We start from the raw sequence: 20,859 nt of genomic DNA, 5'->3' as shown, positions 1-20,859 counted from the left end.
TTACTAGAAAGACATACACTAGTGCTGAAGAACGATCATGTGTAGATAAACACGATAATTTATTTCAATTAGATATTGAGGATGATAACTCCTGGGTTGAATTAACACCGGGTATAACTAGAGTCAAAGGACCCTCTGTTTTTGAGCCTAATATTGCTCCACAAAGATTAACTAAATACAAATTCCAGGATAGTGATGAAATATATTTATTTACTGATCAAGAATTAAAGAAATTTTGGCGCGGAATTAAATTCAATAACGAAATGAAAGATGCTATACAAACTTTCTTTAAAGAACTTGTTGTTTCTCAAGATAATTTTAAAAGTGAGGATAGAACTTATCTTAACTATTCAATGAGAACAGTCTACTTAGACTCTTTTATTTCTCCTAATTTCTTTGATAACCGCTATATAGAAATGTTCGGTTATACACAATTTATCTTAGAGCAATGTGGAATTTATTTTGCCGCTTTTCTTTTCTTGAAATTTATTATTCAAATTGTTGTAACAATTGTAAAAGCCTTACAAAAACATAAAATAACAGGAGCTTCTGTTAATTTTGGCAAAATCATCTTATTTGCCACTTACAATATTCTGTTCACTTCTATTATGACTTCTATCTTTAAAAATGAGACAACCAATGAGAAACAGCCAGATGATGCTGAACATTTAGTAACTGAAATGAAAGAAACACACTTTAATCTATATCCACATATTCCGCACCCATTATATAGTGCAATTAGAAATGAGAGACATGAAAACAATGTTGCAATAGAAGAAAATGGAGATAATCCAATTTCTTCCGTCTAAAAGCAATAATGACTTTAAAAGATATAAACGACTATAAATAAAAACACAAATAATTAGTTTGTTATATATATATATATATATATATATATAGAAAATAACTATCTTATCCATAATACACACTTATGTTGTTTCTATTTTTAGAATTTAGGATACGAAGGTGACGACGACATGCCGGATATAGACGACTTCATTCTCCCCGATACCTTCGAGGAACTGATGGGCCAGCAACAGGAACCACCAGAACAACAACCAGTACGAACTACACCAGGGAAGAGTATTCACACTATCAATACCGGGAGAGGAGAAAAAAAATTGGATTTAACAGAAGTTACGATTGCTCCGACAGCCACCCACATGAAACCCACAGCTACAATTTGCCCTATACAGCCACGAATCCTTAGCATGAGCCAGAGATTGGAAAAACAGAAATTCAACGAAGAAAGAACGAGGAATAGGCAATTTAGAGGACACCCAAACTTTGACTGGGGCCTCCAATACAGAGTGCTACCAGAGGGAAATATTTATAAGATCCAATCTTATAACTCAAAATTAAAGACATATCGACTAAAGAATATATCCCTCGACCGACAGAACTTAACAGTCCCCTACCAGTTCATAACCGCAGACCTCAATAACGAGCGGGACACAAACACGCTGGGACTGGAGCAAAACTTCTTACGAGAGAAGAAGAAGAACGCGAATCTAATGAACCGAATAAAATTTTTGCAAAACAGAATAAATCAACTTGAAGGAAACTAAAACTAGAAACTTATTCTTATTCTAGAAACCATCTTATTCTTAATTTTGTTTTAAACATGTCTGTAAATTTTTATATCTAAATTTTTATGTCTAACCTTGTATATCCAGCTAGTTACAACAAAACCCGCTAAGTCGCCGGTTGGATGTACTGAAAATGAGAAAATGGGAACTTTTATCCCAAAAATAAAAAGGGAACCTTTATCCCAAAAACTAAATATGGGATGTTTTATCCCACTTTTAGAAATATGGGAAATTAATTCCCACTTTGCTGACTATATATAGGAAGCTAGTTTTTATATCAACCAGTTATTCAGTATCGTTCACTTCAACCATTTGTTCACTTCAATTCCAATTTAGTTAGCCATCTGATATTCCTCTCTTCAATTGTCACCACACACTTGCTCAATAGATTGATAAAGTAAACATATGATATCGATATTGCTTAACTCATTATTCATATTGTACCGCCTTAACTGTTTTTATAATAAAATTTTTAATTCCATTCCTTTTGTCTTTAGAACTTTAAAGTTAAACTCTCTTTGTATACTCCCATTTAAGCGGCGAGTATACAGGCCAGTTTGTTGTCAAAGTTAAAGAATTTGAGTTAGAGCTTGGGAATTCGAGTCACCAGGCTTTTGATGTTTTTAAATGTTCCCTTGAGATAAGCAAAAGAATCATTTAAACAAATCATTTTGTCAACAGGTCCAAAGTCTCTGTCCCAGAACAAACTTTGATTAGCGAAACACTTTGATTAAAAATAGGTGCTTATGATTGACGTTTTGTATGCGACTAGAGAAGCGATCCTAGTAGAGTTACCAAATAATAGCTCAATTGAAGCTAATTAGACTAATGTGCGTTCGAAACGTCAGAATAAAGTGCGTTGAATAAAGTGCGTCTGATCAGAATAAAGTGCGTTTGAAACGTTCCTCTGATTAGACTTGTGTGCGCTCGCAATCAGTCTCTGATCAGACTGTCCCAGACCGAAGTAACTTCTGATCAGACAAGTTCCACACCATTGTCCAGACAAAAGTGCACTCGAAGCCTTTTCCAGACAGTGTAATTGGAGTGCACCGAGAACATGAGTACGCACGAAAATGGTCTGATCAAAGGTCACTTCGGTTTGGACGCCTTGACCTGTGAACTGGTAAAACTGTTTCATTGCAAAAATGCGAATGCTTTTTTTAACGAAATTACATGAACATTTTGACAACAGATACCATGATTACAAGGAAAAATAAAGATTCTATTTTGGTTTTAGCTCCTAGACAGGATATCATGGTTAACCAAAACAATACATGCGTCCAATTCACACGAGAATCGTTAACAGATTTGAACAGTATGATAACAGCAACATGCAAAGAATTCAAGGCCGAAAGCGAAAGAGGAGCGAGACAAACATATTAATATAAATATCAGCATGGTTTCTCTCACGTTTATGGGTTATAAAAGCTTTGATTGGTTTGGGACAGAATGTTGGTTTGATCCTTTTCTATTTATAAAACACAGTTCAAAAGAGAAGAATACTGTTGGCACCATTTCACTCCTAACTGCGATCTTCACTCGTCATATTGTAACAGATCTGTGTATATAAGGCCCTGTTGAGATTTATACGCCTCTGGATATGTTGGTTATGTTTAAAGTCTTCAAACAGACCGTCACGGCCACCGCCTCTTCAGTTTTCGAAGATAGACGACGTCGTTCGGCATGAACAAATATCCGTAATCAAATATCAAAAAAGCCGATTATTAATTACATGTAGAAACAAAAAACGCAGAGAGTTTCTGCTTGATCGCAAAAAGTGGTTACTGATATAGTTCAAAAGAAAAACACCAAAAACACTATCTGAAAATACTTTCCAATTTCCAAGTTCAAAGTTTGCTATTAATGAATGGCTACTTTTGTATTGGAGCAAAATTAATGAAATTATTTGAGTTCAAAGAAGTTTTCTAGTGAGTTGCAAGGCAAGGAAGTTAGAAAAAATAAATCTATTATATAAAAATCATAAGTATGCGTTGAACTGACTGATTTTTCGATACCAATTATCATTAGATTCAGTAAAAGAGGATAATTCAGGATAAACTGAAACAATGTTTAAGTAATTTGGATCTAAATATGGGCTCAATGAGTTTATCCCAATTATTTTATGATTTTGATGTCGACATTGATCCAATCCGTTCAATTTGTTTTGCTGAGCGACATCTGTCTATATCTTGATTAAACAGATTGACGGAAAAATGAATCTAGACTGGATAGGTCAAAACGATTTGTCAAAAGTGTTGCGAAAGAGGCAGAAGTAGATACAAAAAATTATTTCTAAAATCATACATCATTTAATATCATTATTTGAATTAAAAAAACAGAGGAGCGCAATAAAAACCAACGAAGAAGGTGTGATTAAAGAATGAATTAGACAAAATTAGCTTTTAAAATTGACTAGTCCTAATGGTATCGATTTTCCCATGAAAATTGCATTCGGTCATTTATATTTTCCAATACTAACAGCTAGCAAAATCTTTAATTACGAGGATGCAGAAGTGAGTCTTGCTCTCATTGCTCTCAATTAGAAAGTTTGTTTCAAAATTGAGTTCCAATTACTTTGTTTGTTCGATCAAAGTCACTATCTGAGGTCGCAAAAAAATTTTTGAGATCTGGTCTATCCCAATTTCGGACGCAATCAAGAGCTTACGCAATCACAAAATTCTTCACCTGATTTTATTATATTAACTAAAAGGAGCAGAAATATACCTACTAAAAAGAGCAGAAAAAAACTATTTTTCACGATTTTTTTTTCAGTTTTACTCTAAGTTTTTTTGTGATTTTTGGTTTGCCATTTTGAACCTTTTTTCTTTTTACACCACTTTAAAATAAAAAATTTCCATTATGAATTTCAAAAAATCTTTTCTCTCTCTTTTATCTAAAGGCTATTGGAGCGTATTTCAAGCACATAATCGTAGAGCAAGCAAAATAAGTAAAATGTGAAGTATAAGGAAAACATTAAGCCATGAAAACTTTTTCTAGAAATCAAACTTATTTATTATGAGAATTATGCTCAAGCTCTATCGATTTGACAAAATGCTAAAAAAAATGAATATAAAAACTGATCAAGTCAATAACTTGGATAATTTGAGTTTTAATAGAACTTTTTTAACCAAAAAATTCATATTTTTTGGTTGAAAATTGAAAAACTCATTTCAGCATTCGATTCACATTTTCAGGTGTTCTTCAATGATGCCATTTTTGTATCTCTGTGCAAAGGAAATTCATTAACCAAAATTTACTTAATAAAAAAACTGGTTTAACAACAATTTCTTAACCACCGATTAGAATTGAGGGTTGGAACAGTTACATCTGAAGGACAAAATTTTCAATCAAATTGGTCGCAGGTTCCTATTTAACCGTTGTTTGCTTTGAAATAACCTTCTTTCAATTGAGAACTGTAGATATTGTTCTTAAATGAATTTTTACAAGGTGTTTGACTATTTCATACTCTGAAAATGACACAAGTAGATGGAAATTACATAAGAAGATTAAAGTCATGTTATTTAAAAAGCATTTCGATTGTTACCTCAACTCTGCAACTCTGATACTCTTCTTTCAGTATCGAGTGTGAAATTTGTAGGAGTCATAGTTAATAAAAACTTGAAGTATAAGTCTCGTATTAACAGTTTACACTACTCTATATCCAAGTTGGTTGGTTTGACCTATTCGATGCGTAAGTTTCTAATTAAACTATAAAATATTTATATATATGATTTGCTTAAGTTTGCTTTAAGATCGTATAACAATCTTCTTGACGATGAATATCTGAACAATCTCATTTGCCATCGTCAATTTTCCAGGAATTTAAGCTCCTCGTCAAGCGTTCAACTAATATCAACTCCCAAAGTGAAAAGGCAGTTATCCAAGCAATCTGTTGCTTCCAGGGGCGCAACACTTTTGAACTTCATTCATCAATAGGTCTTATATGATTTAAATTTTTCCTGCGACAATCAAATACAACATTATGTTCATTACTTCAGGGACAATGTCCTACTGTACGGATATTGAAATTGTTGAGATTGTTTTTGCATAATTTTGCTTTTTATCATTAGATCCTTGCATATCCTGCCTAGAGGGAAACCGTCTCCGTTGATAGATTCTTGGGGCTAAATGATTGCATACTGCTGTAAGGAGGAGCAGGAATATGCAAGAAAAAGATGTAAAATTTTTGTCAAATTCAGCGGTCAAAAAGTTCCGATTTTTTCCCTTTTTGCCTTTCTTTCATCCTCTGTCTCTGTCTTATCTAGTTGAGGCAAAACTCTCTTTGCCCTCTGTTCGGGCGGTACCCACAAAAGCATGAACTTGCTTATTTACTGTCCACCTTGGTGCATTTTATTTCATTGGTTTATTAAAAAAATTGTTATTTATTTAACAATGAGGAAACTAGATTATTATTATTAAGTGTTTGATGAAAGACGTCTTACATTTGAATGCAACCTTGAAAGATAAAATGACGGTTAAAAGCATTTTCTGACAAACATTTGTCAGCAGGAACCTGGCACTTTGGTAAGAAACACCGGATCTTTGCCACTAATGCCATCTCAGTACGTTTTGCATTGCCAGATACAGTGCACGTGCCATTGCTTAGTATAGAGCAATGTAAAAAGGCACGTGAATTTGGGGGTGTAAAAATTATGCATCCACTATGTTTAATGTGTGCAATCAACACTTTGGATTTCGCTAGTATCTTCAAATACCACAAAATTGAATTTACTCTTATTGTGGTCAAAATTCGAAGCATCTAAGAAGCATCAAAAATATGAAACGTCCTTAGACTAGTCAAAACAAAATTAAATGCATTTCTTCGGCATCAAAACAAATTTATATATAGCGTCCTAAGAAATTAAGCGTCCTAAGAAGCTTAGGGTCCTAAGAAACTTAGCGTCCTAAGAAAAGGCTAAGATTGATATACTTTTAGAGTTGTTTGAGGACCAATTTTAACGCTTATATTGTCAAAGTTTAATAAAACAGAGGTTCCTGATCCTGCATTCAGGAATATAGGATTATTGCATGCCGATGAGAAAAAAAATATTTTTTGAGCATGACGTATTACAAAACTCCATAACTGTAGTTTCAAAGCCTCTGTAACTGCTTTTAATTATTTCCATTAATTTAAAAAAAGGGAAACTTTCTTAGATTTCTAAATTTCAAAACTTGAAAAAACTTGACATATCTTAGATTTTCGCAAACTTGGCAAATTTTTCGAGGAAAATGGTGAAGTGATATTATTCACACAACAGGTTTTTCAGATCTGAATATATTCATTGCGTTGGAAAATTCAGCTTTTCCCAAATCAATTATGAAAGAAGGAAGATATTGTCTTCTATTTTAGGTAAATTGGCGTCAGCCACTCTGCGACATTAGGCCAAATTGAATTTAGGTATAACCCTGCAGTGTTATGAGTATTTTTTTGTTTAAAAAAGTGCAATCATGACAGGATCATAACTTATTTTATAAAATTTGGAATTTTGGGTTTTGAAACATAGTTTTAAGTAAGAAAAAAAGCTTTAAGTGTTACTTTATTCATTTTAACTAGCGTGCATTTGTTTGTAAATCAATACGGTTATTGAGAAGTGCGCCAAAAATAGGTGGTAGAAAGGTGTTGAATTAGAAATGTGCCCTTTAGATGTTCACATAACGGCATCTCTAATTAACTCTTCCCTGGGGAAAAGGAGATCAATTTCAAGCTCTCAAATTTTAATGCAAAACGCTGAAAAATATCCAACCAAACGGAGCCTGAAATAGCCTCAAAATACGATGAAAAGCTTAAACTGAATTCGAATGAACACGTTAAATATAAGAACGGCATGATATGGTTTTGATGTCATTTTCTCATTCCACTGGAACCTAGTTTTTTGAGGGGTTTAAAATAAAAATTGTACTATTTATACATGTAATTAACTATAGCGATAAAATGCAATCATTAAGTGATGCTTGACTAGTATACTAACGCAAGAATTAGTTACATGCAATTTAGGAAAAAAACGTTAATGTATTTCGTTAGCTACACGAATGCTTACCATTGTTACACTCTAGGTAACAATTGATTGTATAAAATACTACTTCTAAGAATACTTACCAGACTTCTAAGAACTTTTTTTTCAAATCGTAATCGCACATTTTCTCACTGTCTGATCTGTCAAATCACGGTTCCCAATAAATTTTAAAAATTTAACGCAAATTTCAACTATTTAGCACAAATTTGAATAATGTCACGTTTTTGTCTCGAGCGTCAGATAATGGTCATTTTTGTCTTGATTCCTAGTTTAGCCATCGACTAATGGAATTGAACCCAAATGGCCTGTAAAAAACTTTTAGCTGTGATGCTGAAACGGTATTTATAGTCAATATAACCCCCAACCCCCAATCTAGACTTTTAAAATCTTTTCATAAATTGAGATCGCTAGACTAGGGTCATACAGCTCATACTTCATACTTCAACGACCTTGTTCTGGGAATACGGGAATAGTTTTTCCCTTGGCTGTGTCACAAATCAACCAAGTCTATAACAAAACTTGAAGATCTCAGTCGTGTTCACTTTGCATTAGAAAACAATAGTTACAAACCTATTAATCACAGCAAATGAGGCAATTTGTCTCATGTAGGCTATTGACAGAATACTGCAGGCATTAAGCCGTCTTATAAGATCTAACACGATCAAAAAAGTTGCGAGATTATTGAGGCCATAACCTCCAATATAAAATTTTTAAAAAGTTTTTTTGATGACTGCAGGTAAAACTACAGTACAAAAACGTTTATTTTTAAATCTGATTTTTGAATTCAAAATATCTAATGAAAATGGAACAAGAAAAGTTAAGTCTACAATGTTACAGTTAAAAAGTCTCAAATGTTCCGAAAAAATTCTGGTAAAACAGAACATTTAACTAAAATTATTCTGCTGATTAAAAAATTGCAACAACAGAAAAACAGCACTCACGTTTTTGCATAATTGTAACAGGTTGAATTTTTTCCATTTATATTAGATGTCAAAGCTGCCCGAAATGTTCACTTTGAATACGTTCATACAATTTTATTATCCTAGTCCAGAAATCATTGCTATCATATTAGACTACAATATAAGAAAACTTAAGTTTTTGTATAGAAAAAAAACCAACGATTTCCTAAACTTCAAACCAAACATACCAAATTTAGAAAACAATGACTTCTTACGTTTAAAAACCAATTATACTGAACATTTCTTGCGTTCAAAAAACAAACAATCCGAATCTAAGAAACCAAATATTCCAACCATTTCTTACGTGTAAAGCATCCTGATGATTTCTTTCTCAGAAAACCGAACATACTAAACATTTCCTACCACGTTTTTGTTCGCTATTCTGACTCTCTTTTCAGTCCTCGTCACCTTTCTGAGCCGAAGAAGGATATCCTTTAGCTATTTTTCCAATTATTTGCTCTGAATTGAACAGCATGAATTCAAAAAATGTTCCTCTAAAAAATTGGAACCACTGTTTTGATATCTAATTTTAATTTAAACATCTTTGCAAATTGGTTATTGCTGATCTCAAATTTCGACTACAACTAAAGTAAATTTGAATATAGATCAACTACCGGTCCATAATAGAAAAGACAAAATTTTTAACTATGCCAGAGAAACTTATGATAAAACATTTTTGCCCTTCTCAAAATTGAGACCCTCGGATGAATTTTGAATGGAGAAGCAAAACAATTGCATTTCATTGATTTTTACTTTTGGATTTGTTTTAACAATACAATGTCTGAAAACTTTTTTGATTATTGATGAAAGGAAGCATACTTCAACAGCACAAAAAGTGCTATATTGGAATGTCTTCGAAATAACCCGTTTTTTGTTTGGTTTGATTGGCTAATCACCCTTATTGTCAAAATATCCTCATTTTAGCAACCATAATATATTTTAGTGTATATCAACAATTAAAGCTTTTTAAGAAAAACGAACAAATTTGATTAATATTAGAGCATAGTGAACTGAATTGACATTTTAATAAGAAGGTGCCGGTGAATATGAATTCAAATTTAACTTGTGAAAAACAGAAGCCGAGATATTGAGTGCAAAATTAATCATTTTGCTCAAACAAGATCTAAATATATATCAATTTTTATGAGTTCTACTTTTAGCTTTATATATGAGCTTCCAATATGGTTGTAAGGAAAATTATGAAGCAACATAAAAACTCCTGCAATACTTCTGATATAGAACTTGCTCTACCTGGCAAACTTAAGTGAATTCAAAATTTTAAACCTATCAGATCATAGTAGCATGGCAATTTAGCGCTGAACCATAATATTTAAAATATGTAGTTTTACTGTGGTAACACTCTTATCATGACACTTTTTTATATGTCAAGACACAAAATCAGAGATAAAATTCCAGATGTCTGAGCAGTCTTCAAATCTAAGTCTTGATTTTATAGACAAATTCAAATTTTGAATCATGTGAAAAATTTTGAGCATTACATCCCAGAGGAAACAGACAAAAAAGATTAATGGGCAGCAACTCTTTGGAAAAAAAACAAAACCTACGATAAGTATGTTTCAATTCGAGGGCATCTATACCAAGTTTTGGCAAATATTTGAAGCAGGAACTAACATGAAAAACAAAAGAAATTTCTAGCGACTAGAAAAATTAGCTATTTAAAACGTTTCATTTCAGATTGTCTGACCAAAGGGTGCCGTGATTGAAATGTACCGTTTAATTTATACCTCGATGAGTACAATTAAGGCAGCTTTCATGTTGATTAATGTTTTGTTTACATTTATATATATATATATATATATATATATATATATATATATATATATATATATATGTGTGTGTGTGTGTGTGTGTCTGTGTGTGTGTCTGTGTCTGTGTCTGTGTCTGTGTCTGTGTCTGTGTGTATGTATGTATGTATGTATGTATGTACATATATGTAAACATAAGTTTAATCGATATAATAGCTGCCTTAGTTCTAATCATTGAGCTAAAATTGAAACGGTACATTTCAATCACGGCACCCTTTGGTCAAACAATCTGAAATGAGAAACTTTAAATAGCTAATTTTCCTAGTATTTTCTGGTTTTAACAGCTGATAATTAAGTGAATTTTTACTGTTATTGGTTTGCAGGTTCCCAGACAATGACTTATACTGACTGTTTTCCTATTTTAGCTATGAAAAACACATAATTTCATGAAGATCAAATCATCGCACGAAACCATAAATCATCACATATTTTCTAAGAAATTTATAAAAGCCACCCTTAGAACAATATTAATTAGTAGCGTTATTCTATTAGATTGTAATAAAGTGGTACTGATATTCTCTGACACTACCACGAAAGTAGTCTTTAGTCATAGTGGCATAAACACGAAACAGTGTTATGCCACTGTTTGAGTTCTTTGAGTGCTAATTGGATGTCATCTTTATTTTTTCTCAAAAGTTATCAAACGTTTTTTATCGCTCGCTGCGATTGTTTATAAAAACAAACAAAAAAACTTGCAGTAGACAAAATTACTTATTTAACATGTTTGGTTATTGCTATTTACACCTTCTTTCTGGACAAAACTGACTTCTCAATCAATAACTTTAATTTCAAATGAAATCACTGGCATATTGTTGTCACTGAGCGAAAGGCTGAGCTGGGAACCATTTACTAAACTCTTCTTATTGGCGAAGACCACACAGTTAATTTTGCCTGGCACTATTTACCATCAAGTATCGCTAATTGGTTGGCAGGAACATTACGAACCAAGATATTTGTACACTTGCAAAGACACTCTCATAGAGCAATGGAGCAATGTACCTAATCTGTAATCCAGTGAGGTACGACGACTACACCTGCCTCCAAAGGTCAGTTTAAATACGAAAACTGATTCTTCAGGAATACGAAGGTGAATTTTTGAGCAATCGGGGATTTGAGATACTTGCCGGTCGAGTTCAATAAATAAAACCTGCAATAACCATAACTTCCTATTCGTTCACATTTTCCGGAATCTTTGACTAAAATTAGATAATTTTTTAAGAAAGTGTTGTTGATTTTATTTTTGAATGCAAAAAAAATATTGTCGGCTATTTTTATTGAATTTTTTTGTCAAAAATTCTGGCTAAATATTTCAAAAATCAGACTTTTTCATCAAAAATAGCACGAAATAAGCTTCTTTAGTCCATTTTGATGAAATTTTTAGACAAACACTACTACCACTATCTTTGTCGACTCAAAAAGTAGCTATTTTTACTTCAACTTCCGCTGAAAGTGCTCCGTAATTAAAACTTTGCCGTTTTGTGCTAACTTTGCTTCATGATTATCAAAAACGCAGCATTTATCTTGATTTTTTAAATAACAAAATATCTATATCTATGAAATTCAAGTGTTCTAAATAGATGAACAGCATTAGCAGAGCTAGTTTTGGACCAATCTTGGACTGTTAAAAATAATTCGGAATGTAATCAGTCGGTCTTTTCAATTTAAAAAAATGGATCTTTTTTATATATTCATTAAAAAACAGAATATTTCAAATCAAAGCTCACTAGTGATAGGTCAATTCGCTTTCTAATCAGCTCCAAAGTTTTGTTTCTAGTTTATTACTTGAAAACTTATGGTCATTTTGACTTTTAAAAATATTTGATTTTCAAACAAATAATGGCTTATTGAACTTTGCCTCCATTTTTTTCTTAACTTGATCAACTTGTAGCTTAGTTTCAGCAATGAAAGAATGATTTTTCTTCCTACTAAAATCAAATTGAACCTTTATTGCGTCTTTATACCTTAAGTTATCGTTTTCTGGCTTTGATACTACTAGATTTCACTTTTTTGAAGGTATTTGGCCATTTTTCACGTGTTCTAGTTTTGTCATATTATCACGCTATTGACAGTTCAGATATCACATTATTGGCGTTCAAATCCAAACAAATTGACAATATTGAAATTCTTGAGGATATATACTCTGGTTTTAAGGGCTTCGACAATACATTCTCGAAGAATTTAATTGAAATTTTTAATGTTGTCTTTAACTGTCTATTTTACTTTGTCTTATTGGTCGTATGAAATTTCTTGTACAATGACCCGATTGCATTGGCTGTTCAAAAAAAACAAACGAGCGAATATTGTGATATTATTAGATAGCTGATGGCTTTCATGACATTGAAAACAATTGTTTTCCAAAATAAAAAAAAAAACACTTTTTAACTTCGCAATTTTGTTCCTTTTATTGTCTGTCTGTTACCTAGTCTCGCCAATTACAGGCCAAAAATAACAAAATTTTTGTCAAGAGAAGGTGTCATAGCTTTTAGTGTCACAAAATCTAATGTTTTTAAATTATTTGTTGTGACTTCACTGGCTTCGACACGGGTATTTCAAAAAAAAGTAAATTAAATTTGATTTTTGGCATATTTTACGCTCTATTTGTAGGCGTCAGATATATTCTGGATAATTTCAGGTCTCAAACGTTTCCTGTGGAAGAATAAACGAACCTATTAAATTTTTCATTTTGTAAATAATGGCTTTCATGTCTTTGAAAATAATTTTTTTGTCGAAAAAAAAAACAAGTTTTAGATAATTTTGCCTTTTTTTCTCTTTTGTCTACTTATTACCTGTTTTCAGTAACGAGGGGTCACATAAAACATTTTCGGTGTATGAAGAAAGTCGCGACCGAACATTTTTTGAGGGTCAAAGTATGGCTTACGGCTTCGAAAGCGTTTTCTGGCAAAATTTAACTGACTTCTTGTTTGTTGTCTATTTGTTGTTCTTTTCGTAACCGAATAAAAACTAAATACCGACGGTTCTTAACTCCCATCTTTAGAACAATTGGTAACTGTAAAACTGTGTTCTTTTTAATTGATTTCTAATGGTTTTCATTACTTTGAAACTAATTGTTTTTTTTTTTAAAAAGCGAATTTTTCAAATTTACTATTTTTGTTCATTATTGTGTAATTATTATCAAACCTTATCATGGACTTGTCCCATTTTTTTCTGGTGAATTATAAGTTTCTTTGCTTAGCTTCAGTTTTATCTGACACTATTTTGCATTTGTTATTGAGTTTTGTTTTTTAAAACGGACATAATTTTTTTAACGTATTTAATGTTTTGTTGCTATTGCTTGATTTTGCTGTTCGTCTTGACTCGCTGTCTGAATATTGCCATATCTCGTGAATCTAATGCATCATTTTTACTCCACTGAGTTATTTGCTTTGGAGGCTATCTTTTTGTTCATACACCAATTTTGTTTGAAAAATACTTGAATTTTGGAGTTTTCTATCTGTTCCTCATTTGGTGGACAATTATGCCAAAATTGTGGATGAGCGGGGTCGGAAGTTTATGTGCAATCGCACATTACCGAGCATCCTTGTTTAACTTAAAAGTTAAAAACATCAATTTTGTTACAAAATTACATTTTTCGAATTTTTTTCTTCCCAAAATATAAAAAAAACTTATAAAAGCTCCCACGTTACTATTGAAAAGAATTTTTCATGCTGTGAAATCAAAAAAATTTTACTGAACTATAACGATTAATGGACACTCAAATATGCGTCCACGCTATCGAGTTCTCCCGTCTAGAATACTAAAATACTATCCAGACTAGAATACTATCTTGCAATGATGGTGCAAGAAAAAAGTTTATCTTGGAACATCTTGCACGATAAACTTTTTTCTCGTCTAGGGTTGTGCTGAAATTGTATTAAAATTGTGCAGTTTTTTAGCTCAACTTTTCCGCCACAAATATCTCTAGGATTTTTACAATAATACTCTGTGGTATCAAAATCTGACTGTTTAAGTGCCCTTTCTGCGGCAAAAATTATGTTTATATGACACGCATGCACATTTGCACGTTTTTCGTATCCCAAAATTCACAGGTCGGGCATGTGAATAAGTGAACAAGTGAACTTTGTTCGCTAATCTGGACAAACATTGGGAGAGATTAAAGAATGATGTTATTGGTAAAACACATAACATACACTAATTCCCTTACTCACATTTTACTAACCAAAATCAATCCCCTAGCAATCCCCCTCCCCTCACTCTTTGTCCCCAACCCGCTCCTTTTTGCCCTTTCCTTGTAGAAAATCAGCTGAGTTGAATGCATGTACGTGGAGTAAGCTCAGGTAATTCACGCTATGAAAGTCAGAATGCGCCAAAATATCACGTTGAGAAAATTTTGAAGTTTATTAAAGGATTAGCGGATATAGCAGGAGCTGTAAAACAGGTATGAACGTTATAACTTGACTAGTTATTATAAAATTGGTTGTTATACCTTCTATGTACCACAACCCATTGATTCGTTATTAACCTCAAAGCTTTCTGTAGCTACATGCATAAGCATTGATTTGTTTGCACTACATGATTGAATTTTCATACATGTTGTACGTGTATGTATACTCTATATAGCGCGTCTATTTCAAATTAGCCCCCGCCTTCCACGCCCAGGATTGCCACAAAATGGCCTAATGGATATTGACGCGTGTTTCCGTCCAAGTTTTGAAAGACAGGAAAGGTGAACATGTTAATAGATGAACATGCACCTACTAAAAATAAAAGGAGATAATGGAGCTGAACTTGGAAAAAAAATAACGCTCAGCACCGATTTGACAACAACTGGTTTTAGAGACATCTTTATGTGATTAAAAGCTTTATATTTGGATTAGCTTAAATAATTTTAATTTTGCGATCTGAAATGACCGAAAATTGAAGATTTAATGAAAAAATCAATTAAAAACTCGTGATGGCGAGCGGGCAAACAAAACTTTGGTTAAAGTCATCAAAACAACTTCGTTTGTGTGTCGTGTATGTATCAATTAAGCATAAAATTTTATCGCATAAGATTATTGCAATTAGTAAGACTTACACGAACGAAAAAAAACCATAAATTGAAAATGTGAAGTTTCAATTCAATGCAAGTAAGAGAAAGAGTTTTGTTGAATTATTTTTTGACAAAATTGCTATTTGTTATGTTAAACATAAATTCCAGTCAAGAAAATGCTCCAAAGCAAAAATCTTTTCTCCAGCGCAAAATTTACGAAACTGAAAACGTTTAATCGATGTTCAGTGTTTTTCCACCCAATCAAAAGAGAAGAAACTTTAATTTTATTCGGTCTCTCTTTCTTTTGGCTACAAGCTTCCAAACTGAAGAAAAAGTACGTGTAAAAAAGTCACATGTGCTATCAAATCACCTAAAGTGTAATGAATATGTCTGTTTCCCAACCAAAATTTACTGAGAGAGTTATGCAGTTTCTACATTTGTGGAGAATTTGTTCAAGAAATTGTACATAAATCCTGTCCAGCGTGGTTGAATACAACCAATAAAAGTTCAAAAAATGTTTAAATTCACTTGAATGCACAGTTCGCAAACTTATCAATTTTACCTTTGTTAGCAATAACAATCGAAAGAGACTGCGCGTGATGGCTTTTTAAAAAAAGTTGAGTCTAAACTTTTAGTGTAAAATCTCACACAGGACTTTGGTAGCTTACGAGTTGACTTCATTTGACAAATACAACACAGAAACTCAGAAACAGATTCCACTTCACTTACAGAAAGAAAAGAGAGAGACAGAGGATTCTTGCTCTCCTAGACAGTTCTTTTGTTGCTTGCAATGAGAATTGTGAACTGGCTGTTATACTAAATATCTGACGGTTTTTGCTTTTTTGTTTGTGCTTGATGGATTACTACGTTTAATTTTTTTAATATGGCTCTGCAAGAGCCCAAAACAGGGGCATAGAGACAAAAAAGAGGCTACTCTGGAATGTCTGGAAAGCTCATCAAACCTTTAAGTTTCGCTGAAGGTATTGGGTATGCGGCAAGTAAATGCCACTCTAGGTAACTTAATAAAAATTAAATATTCTACATTTCAAGATTTGTTTTCCTATTGGTAACAAAAGTTTTGCCTCGCAGTTTTTTTCAGTCTCTAAAGGCGTCTGCTAAAGGATATTTATAGAAAAATTACTGAATGAAACCCATAAGAAATAGAAAATTTTTTGAATGAGTATTTAAAAACGTTCGAAATTTAACATAAACCTCAAATTGTACGTTTTTACGTTTTTAAAGGATTTCTGCAGTTGACTGAGCAAAAACCCAAAATGTGTAAAAAAAATTGGTTCTTAAAATTTCACTTTGGTTCACTTCCCGCAATTCCAATGTCAAGTTCGTGTATCGACAAGCAGGTGAGCCATAATTTTGACTCATAATCCAATCTTACTGACTGTCAAATAGACAGCATTGTAATTTTAACAGCTCATAAAGCTTCACATACAAAGGCTGTTCCATAGTGGCTCCTTTGACTTGATTGGGACTTATGAAAACCAAACTTTGGATTAGTACCAATGCGAAATACATATGTGCTTCTTTTGGGCTTGAAGGTATTTTTAAGCGCATACTTGAAGTAACTTACACATCTCAATTTGAAAACTTACGGAGCAAAATTTTGCGTGTACAGCCAACCAGAAACAAGAATTATATTTCCCAAAAACTGACACGTTGGAAGCCAGAAAAAACTATACTTTGGCACATTTTAAATTCAATGAGTTCAATTCAGCACCCGGGTAGAGGTGCCATGAACTCTCTAATGTTTCATTTTTTAAATAATTTCCCGGTTGGATTTTTTTTTTGGATTTCATACGGGGACCATATACGATTTCAAGCTGGCTTCACTTGATTTCTTATTACGGTTGCAGTATGAAAACATATATAATCCTTTTATGATTACCAAAAATCACACATCTTTTATACTACTTCAATTTAGTTTTTCATACATTTTTTATATTCAAAAAGTTATTCCTTGTGTGATTACCCGGCATCCTGTAAAATTGGGTGCTAATGAACGAATCTATCTGCATGACTAAAGTTTCCATATTCTCTGAGAAATTTTATACCTATTGCTGCTCATTTATTTAAAACATTCAAAAAGTTTGCCTAATTCATGTTATAAGTATGTTTGAAACCCAAAGTTAATGTATTACCTTTGCTTGAATACATTTTATGGGAATTTTTATTTTTTGTCATCAGTCTATGTTTCATGAACCATATATGACCTTGTATGGTATAGAATTTTTTTCGAATTCTAAGGAAACTTAAAACTACAAAACAGTTTTTCAAATTTTTTGTGTGATTCCTGTGTGATTTCCAAGAAATCATATGTGATCATGGTATGACTACTAATAAATCATAGAAATCATGTATGACCTAGTATGAGTACTAAGAATTATATATGACCTAGCATGAAGTCAGAGAAAATTGTTTGGTCGGTAATCCGGGTAAAGTTTTTTCTTTTTTTCAAAAATTTTGTTGTTAAGACGTGTTGCATAGGGTTCTGATGCATAGAGGCTAATGGCGTAGGGGAAGAGGATAGAAACTAAACATATCGGTTAGTGACTGTGACAAACTGAAAGAAAATTAGCACATTTCGACGCATTTGTTACATAATGTTCAATGAACTCCTCAACTCGGGCATGTAAAAGTGCTTTTTTCATTTTATTGCCAGAACTCCCGACAAAATCATATCGCTCGGATTTGCACTTAAGCTTAGATCAAGATATCTTAAAATTTACTGCTCAACAAATAAACAAGACCTCCGAGCAAGTTTAGTTGACTTCATGCTCATATATCTTAACAAATACATGTTAAAATGCAAAACGTCTAGTTGATTGCGCCTAGTAAACTCCATGTCATAACTGCGTTTATAACTAACATTATAACCAGGTGTTTACATGTTGGCGTGGTGGTAGGGTGTGAACAAATACAAAAGGGGTAAATAAAGGACGCACACCATTGTGCTTGTATACACAGTGAGGAATTGTTGTAGTGTTAACAATAGGAATCTCAAGAGCCATCGTATTATACCACCCCACCCCCCCCCCCCCCCCCCCGGCCCTCCCCTCTCCCTCTCCACCTTCTACTTCTATCTATTTTCTTGGCTTGGTTCTGCTCAATTTGCTATTCCTTATATATCGTACAACTGTCATAAATTATTTTTATAACAAGATAAATTATTGAAACAGAAGCGTCTCACAGTGCTAATAGGGCGAGGAGTCATTTGGCCGAAAATGCACGGGGAAATTTGGCAGAAAATAACAGCAACAATTAAATGATTCTCAGGTTGAATTTTCTCTGATTTCGTACAAGAATTATACATGGTTTCATACAGTCAGTGCTGGATTTCTTAGTAAAATGCACCGATGGAACCCAACATATCATACATGTTCCCTGAATCTTTCAATGAGTTTTCATATATGATCCCATGATGAGGTCAAATAATTCATCAAAGGATTTATGAAACACAAGATCCCATCATGAAACCTAGCAGATCATGAATGTTGGCATATATGATCATAGTGGGGAAAAATTATTATTTTATATGATGACACTGAAAAAGATTTTTTTAAACTTTACCTTTTCCATTACTTTGCAAAATGTTTAGGTTTCGGACTAATCCTTGGATGAGTACGTACTAAGATTTTATACAAACCATGTCTTTTGGCAATCTTTTTTTGTGCTTTTGGCAATCTGTGATTTCGGATAATGTAGTAACAGATTTTTGTGTATACGTTTGATAGAAACCAATTACGAAGGGGTCACAAATCACATTATTTGTGTTCAAAGAATTGGTGCATTTGAGTATCGTATTTTTTACCTAACAGATGATGCTCCGACACCGGCTTCGACATCGTTTTCTCGCAAAATTTAATAGAATTTCTGTTTTTCGTCTGTATTTGTCGCTTGTTTTTGTAGACGTAGGACTATGAAGATATGAATGAAGATAAAACAATTTAAAGTATACAGTTGATATCTAATGGTTTTCATTATTTGAATTTATTTGTTTTTGTTCTTTATTGTGTGGTTGTTACGGAGTCTCAATGAGGATTGATCCCAGGTTTTTTCTTGTGAAGTACAAACTAATTTATTTAATTTAGATTTCGATTTGACGCTATTTTGTTTTTGCTATTATGTTTTTTTTTCAAAAAAAATAGACATCAAGTTTCGGAAGTAAATAATGTTTGCTAATATTAACCATAGCTTCAGGTTAACCATAGCCTGACCAATGATGGTACCACGTGAAAGTTTCAGACGGAAAAAAAAGTGGCCAAAGTCACCAAAAAAAAGAGCAATGCTGCTTATAAAAAGAACAGTCTGAAATGTGGGGAATAATAAGAAAAAGGGCAGCTGAGAACAGGCTACTGTAGGCCTAATGCTGTTCCGCTGCGATTACGCAGGAACCAAATTTATTATTATTATTGCTGTTCGTTTTTGTTGTTTATCTTGTCTCATAGTAGTAATAATAGCTTAATTAGTTTTTTTACTAAGTGATTTGCGTTGGAAGCAATTTTTTTTTCATACATCAATTATTTTGAACAACGTTTACTTTTACAGTTTTATATCTCTCTTCTCATTTGGCAGACAATTAAGCCAAAAATGTGGATGAGTGGGGTCGGAATATAATGTGCGAAAGGACATTACCAAGCCTTCGTGTTTGAAACTGCTATTAAATTTTAAATTTTTTCTAAATTTGAAAAAATTCGAGGAAAGACTGACCGATTCAAGCCGACTGAATTAATGCGACGTGAAATGAGGCCTTTAGGCCTTGACAGCGATAAAAATAACAAAATTACAGATTTAACCAATTGGGCATGCATTCATCCATCTTTCCAATCTCCGCCGCTTTGAACAGGAATCAGAAACCTACTGACTAACCACTTCATGTAATTGTGAAATGGCGATTCCAAACTCGAGGCAAAGTGTCTCGTTGTGTTTATCGACTGGACGCACTTCTTTCGTGTAATTCTCAAACAGAAACGCAATCAGATTTCGTTCAGCCTCTGTGCTCTTAACACCACCTGAAAACAACACACAACTTTTTCACGCTCCATTTACGCCGGATTAATGACCCGTAACCCTACTTGTTGACAAGTGCGCCTTTCGAGAAGGTAAACAAAAGGAAATGAGGCTTTTAATTTTGATTTATGGCTTTGTTGCCAGTTGTTAAACTTTGCAATCCGCATTACAAAGCAAAACATTTTGCTGAATGTGAAACAGAAAGGAATAAACGATAAATTTTTAGGATACTCCATTTTAAATTCTTGTTTCATAAGGCACAAAATAACCCACCTTCAGCGAGAGTTAAATTGCAAGATGGTGGCTTAAATTGCATGTAGGCGCGATTTTAGGGTAGGTTCAAGTGTGAATGAAATATGGCAAATAATCTCACAAAATATTGATTTTACTCCTTTCCAATATTTGTTCAAATGCTCGTGTTCAGGTGTAATTCAACATGTGTGGTTAAGTTGCCCGATT

The 20,859-nt window shown here is 32.9% G+C and overlaps 1 protein-coding gene across 3 annotated transcripts in view; it reads right to left on the bottom strand.

Annotated features, from left to right (window-relative positions):
• The window catches only part of LOC142341798 (neuronal acetylcholine receptor subunit alpha-3-like), a 92,360-nt gene that overhangs the window by 30,521 nt on the left and 40,980 nt on the right, over positions 1-20,859 (bottom strand). For 2 of the 3 annotated variants that reach the window (XM_075393034.1, XM_075393035.1), the window contains exon 2: positions 20,260-20,402. In XM_075393034.1, coding sequence (XP_075249149.1) covers positions 20,260-20,402 — 143 coding nt within the window. Of the gene's footprint in view, positions 1-1,663; positions 1,725-20,259; positions 20,403-20,859 lie in introns of those variants that run through there. The other variant, XM_075393037.1, reaches the window with a different exon arrangement.

The sequence above is a fragment of the Convolutriloba macropyga genome, chromosome 6 (genome assembly GCF_964194025.1).
Source record: "Convolutriloba macropyga chromosome 6, txConMacr16.3, whole genome shotgun sequence".
Classification (NCBI taxonomy): domain Eukaryota; kingdom Metazoa; phylum Xenacoelomorpha; order Acoela; family Convolutidae; genus Convolutriloba; species Convolutriloba macropyga.
This window is presented reverse-complemented; position numbering and strand designations above follow the sequence as displayed.